The 11715-nt window shown below is 40.6% G+C and overlaps 1 protein-coding gene across 1 annotated transcript; it reads right to left on the reverse strand.

Moving 5' to 3' along the window:
- Positions 1–267: 267 nt before the first annotated feature.
- Positions 268–11430, reverse strand: LOC138203802 (E3 ubiquitin-protein ligase TRIM39-like). Its single transcript, XM_069158796.1, has 14 exons — positions 11400–11430; positions 11197–11235; positions 9988–10136; positions 9253–9523; positions 9072–9163; positions 3548–3840; positions 3067–3460; positions 2856–2951; positions 2528–2761; positions 2297–2444; positions 2191–2217; positions 2011–2075; positions 1510–1632; positions 268–1073 (listed from the first exon to the last, which is right to left on the reverse strand). The coding sequence occupies exons 1-14, from the start codon at positions 11428–11430 to the stop codon at positions 702–704; spliced, it is 2334 nt and encodes a 777-aa protein (XP_069014897.1). The 3' UTR covers positions 268–701.
- Between the last annotated feature and the right edge of the window lie 285 nt (positions 11431–11715).

Consider the following 11715-nt stretch of genomic DNA (forward strand, 5'->3'; position numbering starts at 1 on the left):
GCTTCAAAAAGGGTTTTGGGGGGGCGTGTCTGATTGACAGACCTGTGGTGCAGTCAGGTTTCTCCTTTCGGTGGGCGCTTGGTTGAAACGCAAAACTCTCGACACCCACAGTATTGGTTAATAATTGTGTTTGTCGGCATGAATATACACAATATGTTTTATATTATCCGTAAAAAATAACATTCATACTTAACAGGCTTTGATCAAAAGATTTAGTTCAAGTGAAAAAAAACAGTCCTTGGGTAGTTTTTTTTCAAAAAACATGGCATTTATTTTCAGTTTCACTTGTATCTCGAGTTATACATGCCCCATATAGGTTATGGATTTCAAATATAGAAATCAAGTTTACCTTCAACTACATCTAAACATTTTATCGACATGTATCGTCTGGTATCCTCCTGGAAGGATTCCTTTGAATCAAAAGCACAGACATTTTCACATCAACAAGAGAAAAAAACTTGCTTACATTACAGGCAGTAAAATCGTGCCCACCATGTGTTTCATGGATTAAAACATAACTCATGAATTTTGGCCTGTCGCGAGCCCGTTTTTTCTCAGTACTATTCCAGTACAAAACATTTGTTGAAACCAAAATAGGTTAAAAATTCACATAAACGTTAGAATATCTGTTTTTCAACAACAGTTCGCTTCATCCTTTTCTTATGACAACCTCATACGTCCGACTCGATGGCTACGTCCCGCTAGTCCCTGGCGCTTCTCTCAAGGGGACAGATGACCAGTGGGGTGGCGTTTTTCCCGTCGTGTTGAACGCAGGGGTTGAAGTACGGGTAGAGAGGCTCACTGAAGGCACAACCGCTGTACGTGTAAATGTGAGTCTTTGCCTCCGCGTCATAGAAGGAAACGGATCCTTTCTCGTAGTCCAGGAATATGCCGACTTTCTGGGGGGTTTCCGGGAGGAGGAGGGCGACGGAGGGGCCGGCGCAGGCGCTCACACTGCCGCCTTTGCGCCGGCAGATGGCCCAGTAACCGCTGCCGGGACGCAGCGTGATGGCACCTTTTCTGTCGATGGACTCCCTGGCCACTCCCACAACCCAGTCGGTTTTATTCCCAACCTTGAAGCATAAAATACACAAAACAGACTTAGAAAACACTTTATGGCACAATTGACATGCGTGTTTTTTTAATTTTTTTTAATCTGTTATCTGCATATGTTTAATGGGTTATTATTTTAAAATACAGTAAAGAGAGCTTGAATTCGGCATTAGAAATAACAGAATAAACTTGTTCATTATTGGACTCGTATATATGTTACAACTGAAAAACCTTGACTTCTGTGCCACAAGATTTTTGACACAAGCGTGACTCCGTAGCTATGGTTTTGATTGTTGTATTGAATGCACACTTTGTTTAAAACCACCAAAACATGCCTTCACGCGGCCACTTGTTTACCTCAGTTTGATTGTGTGTACTCTTGTGATGTCATTAGTTTTCATGGTCAAACACACTAAATTTGATTCGTTAAAGTCCCTTTGTGTTTTTCTTCTTTACCTGAACTACCCAGTAGCGTCTTCCGGATGAGAAGCTTTGTTTCCCCAGAGCGCAGACGCAGGAGTCAAACCGCTCAGGGTTGTCTGGGAGAGGGGCCTTCGTCTTCTGGCAGGTGAGGCTCACCTGAGAGTCAATTTAATCATCATCACCATCTTCATCAGATCAAACATTTAGGAACATTGTCATTATCGTCGCTGCCGATTTTTTTCAGCCTTATTGTTTTCACGATCAAAGCATTTTTTTCTTTGCCTAATTATAGGTGCCTCCGAATCAAATTCTCAAATACTTTCCACAGTTGAACTTTTGCCAAATTTAGCATGGGAAGATGTTGAATCATTTCCACCTCTTTGACTCAAATGTAGCACAGCAGGGGAACGTTTCAGTCTCTCACTGTCCTTATACTCTCAGATGTGAGACAGGAATACTAAATAAGTACTCGTGAAGAAATGTTTTTATTTCTTTTAAACATCTTGGGTCGACAATTGTGCGACTGGACGATACCTTCTTTCTGTCGGGAGACAGGACCAGCCAGCCCGAAGCAGTCTCAGGATCCAGAGTGACATCGACTGCAGAGACGAGAAAAAACAACAACAATGAGTCAGGTAATAAAAACAAGACGCTGACGCAGGTTAAACTAGCTCAATGGAAAAACAAGTGTCAGATGATTGTTCGTGGACACACCTGCATACTGATTCATCTTGTCTGCTTCTGCAAAATATCAGAGTTTCCAGTTATTTTCATGCTTTTATTTTTGCAACCATCTCTTGAATCGTTGGGGTTGACTGACCTTCTGCGGACAGTTTGTGCACGGCTTCCTGGCAGACGTCCACCAGCTTGGCGACGGCTCTCCTGACCGCCCCGACGCAGTTGTCCGAGTGCACCGCGACCTCCGGCCAGTCTCTGGTGGAGGGGAGGCTACTCAGAGACGGGAAACTCTAAAACAGGAAAGGGTTTCTTATGAGTACGGTATTTAAGATGTCGATGCAGCTCAGAAACATTGAAACATAATATATCTAACCTGTAGGAGGTGAAGGGGGCTCTGAGTGATCTCCAGGTGCTGCAGCTCGCTGCTCCTCGTCTGCAGGTCCTCGGTTTCCCGCTCCAGCTCGTCCAGCAGCTCCTCGGCTCTCCTCTCGGCTTCGCGCTGCCTCTCCTCGAGCTCCACGACGAGCCCGGCCTGCTGCCTCTTGACAGCACCTATCAGCATGCTGCAGACCTGAGAGCCGCTCTGAATCGCTCTCTCTGTGATTTCCTGTCGATTAAACGTCAAGAACAATGAACGAATGACTGAATTGATGAAAGATTTCTTCTCCGTGCATGAATCTACGAAACGATCCGGGACTTACTTTGCTTGAATCCACTGAACTTTGGATGTCTGCCCTTTTTCTCAGTCTGACCTGGATCATCTGCTGAATGTCGGCCTTTGTCTCCCTTAAATTAGCCTGCAAAGCGTGAACATTTTGAACAGAGTTAGCTGAAGAATGCTCCATGTTATCGGCACATGTTCCCGTTTACAAATCAGTAATGAGTAGGTGCATAAAAGAACCTGTTCCTCACCTTGATCCTCCTGCTCTCCCTCTCCATGGGGACAATCTGGTGGTTTCTATGTTCCCTCTTGGTGCATTTGTCACACACAGGTGTGTGATCCTGCTTGCAGAACATCGTCAGGGGCTCGTTGTGGTTTCTGCACAGGTGACTGGCGGCGAAAGTGGCCGGATCCGTGAGCCGGTGTCTCTGCAGCGCCGGATCCCTGAGGTGAGGCGTGAGGTGAATCTCGCAGTAGGACGCCTGGCACACCAGGCACGACTTCACTGACGCGGACTTGTTCCTGTGGCAGACGTCGCAGAGGACTTCCTCGGCCTCGGGAAGTTGATTTGGGAGTTGTTTGACGTTTTCCGGTGGCTCCGCAACCTCAGCATCCTCCTCTTGCGTTGGTGTGGGCGACAGAGACCTTTTTGTGGATTTGGATGAATTCAGTTACCAATCAGTAAATCTGAATGTGTTTGGCTCCAAAAGGTATGCAGTATATCATACGGACCTTTTAAAGAATTCAATGACATCAGAAAATCCTCGGTTGATCCTCAGCGCTGGACGTGTGTTGAATGTCTCTTTGCACAGCGGACAGTCCGACGTTTCCTTGGTATCCCAGAAGCCTTCGATGCAGTCCAGGCAGAAGTTGTGTCCACATGGGATGGAGACCGGGTCGGTGTACACGTCCAGACAGATGCAGCACCGGAACTGATGCTCGACCGGCACGGAGGCCGCGTTTCTGACTGGAAGGTACACCGATGTTTTACTCAAATGTGAGTACACCTTGCTTTTGTCCGTGTACTTAAAAAAATAGAGCGGTGAGTCAGCACATCTAGTATCCTGTTTGACGAGGCCGTTCCTGCATTGCTTTAAAACTGAAAACCCTCGCGGACGCTGGAATTCTTTGTTGCGCAGCCTGTTTTCAGTCGTGCATATTTTCAATGGTGCGGTCGATGTCACTTCTACTCCGGCAACTCGAGACACTTAAAGAAATCTGAAATGTTTGTTTTTACCTTAAAATCTGAAGCCTCGAACTGATTCATCACAACAATGGTTAAATGAGAAAACTTAGGGAGAAACTTTGTTTTCTAGCTGCAGTAGTGTAACATTAATACCCTCATACCTGTTTGCGTTGACATGTTGAGTGTCCTGATCCGCACAGATGCAGCACATAGTCCAGATACGGCACACAAAGGCTGAAATACTCCTCACAGTCACTCCTTGTTTGTGTTGAGAACACTCACGTTACCACTCAGCTCCTCCCTGCAAGGTTCAGAGTCGTTTTGATGCGTCTCTCAGTCAGTCTCGTGTTTCTGGACCTTCGGCTTCAACTTCTGATTTTGTTGAGTTAGCAGTTTGCAAAGTGCCTCAACTGAGACTGAAAGGTTGGGCATCAGTAAGACTGAGCTGTAACTGTGAGAACTAGAAAAATGTTTATCCTTATTTCTGGCTGTGTTTGACTGAGCAACAGCCATTTTAGCTGCTCAGGATAATAAATATGTGAAAATAAAGTATAGAAAATCAACTGAGATAATAGTCATATATGCAAAAAAACAAATGCCAGCAAGCTGCGCCATTATATTTCTATTTAAAGGGGCTGTTAGAGATATTTTTTTGTCAAAATAATTGTTAAATAGCTCCATAGCTCTGCAGCTCTGTGTTGCTGGCAAAAACACCAAAGTTTCAATAGAACTTTATAAAAACGACAATATTTTTTACCATCAGTTTTTCTTTTTTGGATGGAGTTATATTTTCTTTGTTGATTGTTTAATTCTCAACTGACAAGAAATATTTCATTTATTCACAGAAATTGTAGCTTTTAGTTTCACTTATATGGTGTGACTTTCAAACACAAATTTCTCTTGTTCAGTTTGTAGCTGACTCCATCTAAATCTCGGGAAGTAAATTGCATGTTGTGAATGAGTCAAAGTTGGACTCACTAAAATTGATTAACCAGAACAGTAAAAGTTTCCCTCAATTCCAGGAAGTAAACCTCATCAGGACAACATTAAGGAAAATGAAGCCGATGCAGAAGTGCCTTAAGCTGCAATACCACCGATTGCCATTAGAGGTTGGCTCCAAAAAGCCTCCGGATCCATAGACTGTCTGTTTGATTGACAGGCTTGTGGTGCAGTCAGGTCAAGGCTATCGGTGGGCGGGACGTAGTATTGCTGGGCTTCCAATCAGATCAGTCAGATCCACTGCTCGCCCCCCCCTCCTCCCAGCCCACCCAAATACGGTCACTACCGGGTCCAAACTGCACGGGACGAGCTAGATGTCACTGGTCAAAATTCAAACTCCAGGCTTCATAACAGCCGTTCACAAACAACGGGTGACGTCACCGCTGGTTGCCTCTTGGTTTGTCAGTGAGTTTTCCAAATGTCAGTAGTTTTGCAAGCATTTAATCATAAGCAAAAGTCTTAGCCGAATTACTATTTTGACCTGATAAAATCACCAAAATCAGTAGGATTCATCGTCTGGGAAACACGCAAGAAGTCACCACAATCTTGCGCTGATCCTTAAAATAAATGTTGAGATATTTCCGTCTGGACAGAAGTGGTCCCTGGAACCATGCCTCTAGTATTGCTAAAAATGGACGCATATTTATAGTGCTGTGCTGTATATTTGAGCTCAGTAGCTTAACAGTTCTTTTACAAAACAAATTTTCTCTTGAGAGATGCCAGTCTGGACTGTTTTCTCGGCCAATCGGGATGCAATCTGTGCATCCCAGTTCAGGGTCTCGTGAGGCCTGTCCTACTTCAAACGCTCCTCCATGTGCAGCCTTCTTTTGTCCAAATTTATATCAACGTAGATTTGCCTTCCTCAGTTTCCCACAATCTGTTATTTTTCAAGACAATTGTAGCGTTAGTATCAGCTCACGAAGTCGGGAAATGTTTTGTGGGAATTTGCGTTCAGATTGTCAACAGGCTTTGTCAAACTTCGACTTCAAACATCGCGGGACCAGTTAAACAGTGCGTGTTGGATGTTGAAGTAACACAACTGGGAAAACCCCCAGTTACACGTGTGATCAGTTCTGACAACACAGTGCTCGTTGTTCACCTTTGCTCGTCGATGCTGCACGACCAGTTTCTGACCTCACCCACATACTGGGAGCGTTAAGCTGATCAAAGGCGGTGCTTCAGGGACATTTTCCATTAAAACACGCCACTAAGTCGGAGTTTTGATTCACAGTAGCTTCAGTTTAGTCTTTGTGGAGGGACAAAGAAAGACGCAGCCATCACTGCTTCATTTTATACCTAAAGCCCTGTTTTGATGGGTTTTTTTTATTTGATTTTTATTGTATGACTTTAGAAACTCCTCGTGGTCACTTTGAAAGAATTTTGCCATCAGAGAAATGTATTAGATGCTGTATCTAATACAATTCTCCATTAAAACGTCCCTTTTCTTTACAAATGTGGGGGAAAAAACCCTGAATTAATCAGTATCGAAAAAGATCAAATCAAACCTGCACGCTTTGTCACTTTTAGGACAAAAACTGTCGTAAAAGTCTGTAAAAACCACCTTTTCATATCAACATGATGATTTTTTTTTTTTTTTTTAATCAAAACGAGCTCATGGAAATTGACCGAAACATGTACACAGAGATGATCCTTCACAGGTTTGTTATATTAAGATGATTGCTAATTATCAACATTTGATAACGGTCACAGAATTCAGTTCAATTTTAATTCATATAAAATCAAATCATAACAGAAGACATCTCAGGGCACTTCACATCGGAAGGTCGAGAGGAAAATAAGAATTTCGAAAATTGTTCATTTATCAGAAAAGTCTGCGGGTTTTTTCAAGACAAACTGAATCCACGACCATCCAGCTGACATGTCAGAGAAGTCGGTGTCGCCGCTCATCAGAGGAATGACGGTGTGTGTTTGTCTTATACTTTATTGCCACCAAGTGGAGCAGTCTGAATATTGTAGGGGATGATGACATGTTTTCGTAAAAAATTCAACCTGCATTAACACCAGAATACCACAGTTCACTAGAGAGGGCAGGACATTATTAATGCTAAAAAAAAAAAAACTGAACCCTCGGGACATTTTTGTCTGTGTCTTCCAGAATCATACAAACAAAAAATGGTACAACACAATGAATATAGCTGGTTAGAGTTAGGCAAAATCACAATTTGGTTAGTGATGGAAAAATAATGAACTCATCATACTTGTCAAATGTTTGTCTATCTGTTGCACAACATGGTTCTATAGTCTCAGTTACAGCGTCTCTGTACCTTTATCTTGTGACCTACGACCTCACTCAGTAGTATCTACAAAATCAGATATACAGAGGAAGTGGGGATGACTGTCAACTTTGTCACACTGTATAAAAGCTGAACTACGGAGAAGAGACTTCGAGCAATGCTGGACACCTTTCTTTGAGTGTACATGTATTTGCTCCTTCTTGCAAGAATAAATGTCCGATGTGTTTGATTTTGAATACAGCCTCTGAGTAATTTTTCTAAAAGTTAGGTTTAGAGGGAAACAACTATGTTAGAAGAGCTTTGTTTTCATGGTTAAATATCATTAAAAAAAATTTTTTCCAGACCTTGGATTAAGAAAAAGTGACAAAAACAGTTTGATTTTCTTCAACTCAAAAGATTTAATGGACCCACAACAGAACACACAAACACCTTCACATCTTTTGTAACCCAGTGTTTACAGGCACAGTCTCCAGTGACAGAACATTTGTCTCATAAATCTCTGATTTAATATAATGGGTTGTACATTTATGCTTAAAAATGACTTAAAAAAAAAAAAAAGTTTAACATACAGTTTGCATTAGAGGAGGATACAGAGCTTTGCATCTGTTTTACATCCTGAATATCTGCTGAGATGATGGAAAACTGGTCTCAAACCATCTAGGCAGTAGGAGATTGTTTCCATTTTCACTGTTTATTTTATTTTTTAGGTAATTTTTTAACAATATTTATTTTGTTTGACAAGAATGATTTTCTGTCATGATTTCTATCTTTTTTTCTATTTTTCTATCTTCTTAGTAAAAGGTCTGGGTTTATTGTGGATCTTTACTTATATAATTAAGCACTATGTTTGTATGTAGATTAAAACACTCACTAAAAAGTATGTTTCAGCACACAGCAGGCAATATATATATATATATATATATATATACATGTGTTTTTTTGGGGGGGGGGATATTGTCAGAAAATCTTATGAAAAAATAATATATAAATAAAGAAATAAAGAAATGCTACGTAAAGATTCATTACATATCGTGTTCGACAAAATACCTCATCAATAAATCTGACTGTACAGCCATAACTGTATCAGAGAGACATTAAAATTAAAATTAAAAACATGAACATGACATGAAAGAAAAGCATTGTTAAGTGTTAAAAAGTGTAGATGGTCACGTGCTACATAAAACCTCCTGTAAATCTGGTGGAGAAACTTCAACATATTCAAAAACATGTATCTTCTAAACCTTTCTAAAATTATTTTCAACAAACCAGTCATATAAATAACACATTTGCTATTTTTAAGAAACAAGTTTCTGCTCTACTCTATGAATCACACCAAAATAATAAATGCTTTATGTGATACTATGAAATTTAGGAGTGATTTCTATATTGATTAATATTTCAGCCTAAAATAAAAAGCTTAAAAACACACAGCAACACATCCTATAAGTACACTTTACCACTACATGACCATTTTTATTTATACTATGAATAAGATAAGAAAATAGGAAAGTAAGTTACTCGTTGGTCTTGTCATCGTTGTTGAAGATTTTATTGTCCGACTTTTTAACCCATGAAATTTTGATATCTGTTTTGAACCATTTCTCTTTCATCTTCTTCTCCATCTGAAAAGAAAATGTTAACATCTATAACAATAACTGAAAAACCAATGAAATGAGTCAATAACTTTCTTTTGATTTTATTTTCCCAATCTTCTAAAAAACTATATATTACTGTTTTTTTTTTTTTTACTGTCTGTCATTGCAGATTTTTGTCAACTTATATTGAAACATTAATTATCAAAATGTCCCACACTTACCAGGTTCAAGATGGCGGCCGTCACAGCGGGGTCATTCAGGTCGATTGTGGATTCCAGTGCAGTCAGCTTAATGCGAAGCACCTGCTTACTGTCTGTTGACAAAATGCAAATACAGATCAACGAGGACAACTGATTCAAACTCGTCAGTGTCAATGCAACATAATCAATAAATGTGACTTACTGTCGTAGCACATGAAAGGTAACTCGATGTTACAATGATTTTCGATCCACTTTCCATGGCTAGTAGCGTTGATCACACTGGCAGCACAGTTCCCGCTTCTAGCTGTAGGGCGTCCATCTTGCCAGTATTTGAAATTGTGCTGAGTGCGGTCTGACCACCAGACCCAGGTGGGTCTCCACAGGCCAATAGCAACCAACTTATCATGGGGAACCACTCCCTGTATCGCTGCTCTCTCTTCTTCGCTCCTCACACTGGCCAGGTCTGTGTGTTTCTGCATACAGTAGGTCCGAGCTTCATGCCATGTCTTTGATTCGTTTATGAAGAAATAACTCTCTGGAAAAAAAGTTTAGTGGTATTTATTTGCACGTATTTGGCATTTTTGCAAAATATATTACACAATCAATCAAAGTTGCCACTTGTTTTTGTGTTTTAAGGCTACACACATACACATGAAGCAATGAATGGAATCAAGAATATAGTTTTACACAGTTTGGAAAAATATTTTTTGGTAACGTTTTACTCACCGACTCCACTTGTGTTTTCATAGCAGACAAATGGAAGCAACTCATCGCATCGATAATCAAACCAGCGACCCCCAATGACCCCAGCGCATAACTTCCAGAGATTTCTCATGTTATTTGGTTCATTCTGTTCCCACTGTGTAAATTCCTTATATGGCTGTCCATTATGAGACCACCTCCAACTCCAGAATCCGTCATATAGTCCTATCCACACTTGTCCACTGAAGCCACTGCCGGCAGCTGCGATCAGCCGCTCCATGTCCTCCATGTTGTCTACGGTGGCCAGGTCAACGAAGTGTTCTCTGCAGTGCTTCTGGGCTTCATGCCAATTCTTCAATTGGTTAATGAAGCGGTAGTGAAGGCCTGAACAGAGAACTGTAAACACAGACACATTTTTCATAAACAAGTTAACATTGAAAGGGGCTGTTACTCTGAACCACAACCAACAAGTCTTTCAGATTAAGGTGTAAGGTACGGGGAGAGGATCATATTTGGGTCAAATCAAGCACTTATGTTAGGCTACATAAGGTCTTGTTTGGGTTCAAATTAATCATTTGTCATGGTTTGAATATTTTCATCAATAAGGTCAAACAAAAAACACAGCGATGAACACAAATTTTGCAAAACGGCAATTAAACACACGTAGTGAATAAATCCTGAAGTAAACATCACTCAATGACAACAAAAATCATGTGGATCCAACACAGTTTGAACCTTAATGGCTGGTGTGTACTGAGATTGCAACGTCCCATACATGAAACAAACCAGCCATATGTCATCATGTATTCCACATTATATTTCATTGTTTGAAGTTTGACAAGTGTTTTTAATTACGTCACTGTCTTCTTCTGAAAACACCACCAGCTGTTTACCTCCACAGAAAGTGAATGGAAACATTTCCGTTGCATTTGGACGCACACTTGACTTACATGACAACCACATCAAAGTTAATGAATGATCGTAGTTGTAGTTGGTAGTAAAGAAGTTTTTAATGTACAATAGTTGTCCACAGTATTTAAAAATACATATATAAAAGGCAAATAATCACAACCGACCGTACGTAAATCATTGTCAATAAGATCGTTATTATAAATCAAAATTTGAATGCAAAACTTGGGAAAAATATATGGAAAGAGAAGAATGCATGCACATTTACCACTGGCTGCATAAAATTGGGCAAAGTGGCAGCTGCCTTTGGAAATGTAGCTGCATGAGCAAAAAGATTCAAAGAAGAAAAAAAAACTACATAATAAATATGCAGAAAAAAAGAGAGAAACTGGAGGAACATAACGAGAAAGAAGGGTAACTACACAGACAAACACACCTCCACCCCGACAGACTGCTGACAGACTGTGAGCATGTTAGAAGTACAACCATCTTAAGTTTACTGTTAAATTAAACACAAGTAAACATGCAGACTGACCTGATAGAAGGAACACACACAGCACGGCCCTGGTAGCACCTGTGGAGAAGACACATCACAAACTGTCAAGCATATGAAACTGTTAGAAAATTAGATTCTGCTATAATTCAACTTTCAGGAGAAATTATAGACAAATTTCTTCGATTGAAGAGGGAACATCAACTTTCCTTGTTTTTTCTTATATTTTTAAACATGTTTCTTACCTGAATAAACTGGTCTGATAGTAGGCGACATCTCCAAACTCTCCCGTTCTTGTTCTTGATCTGAATCTGACTGGGTCTTTATCTGCTCTGCATGCTTATGTCTCCCTCTTCTCCTCAGTTTTCTCCTCGTTTCTCATCTTTAAAACAAACTCTGTTCCCGTGATGCAAAACACAGCTAATCCCATCTGAACCGAACGCTGTCATGAGATCTCCTGCAGCTCCTATCGAGACCCTTTCCCTCCAGGGAAATAGTGTGCGACATGGAATTAGACTCAAACAAATCTAAAAAAAAAAAAAAAAAAAGACTTCTCATTTA

The sequence above is a fragment of the Embiotoca jacksoni genome, unplaced genomic scaffold, assembly GCF_022577435.1.
Source record: "Embiotoca jacksoni isolate LCO1_2020_lvr unplaced genomic scaffold, fEmbJac1.0.p SCAF_24, whole genome shotgun sequence".
In the NCBI taxonomy this organism is placed as follows: Eukaryota; Metazoa; Chordata; class Actinopteri; family Embiotocidae; genus Embiotoca; species Embiotoca jacksoni.

What these genes read in the sequence shown, in the direction of transcription:
- LOC138203802 (XM_069158796.1), bottom strand. Translation starts at nt 11,430, where the DNA reads ATGTCGCCTACTATCAGACCAGTTTATTCAG. An exon ending in GTTCAGTGGATTCAAGCAAA is followed by an intron (nt 2,762 to 2,855) that starts GTAAGTCCCGGA and finishes TTTAATCGACAG; the next exon opens with GAAATCACAGAGAGAGCGAT. An exon ending in GCACAAACTGTCCGCAGAAG is followed by an intron (nt 2,218 to 2,296) that starts GTCAGTCAACCC and finishes GATATTTTGCAG; the next exon opens with AAGCAGACAAGATGAATCAG.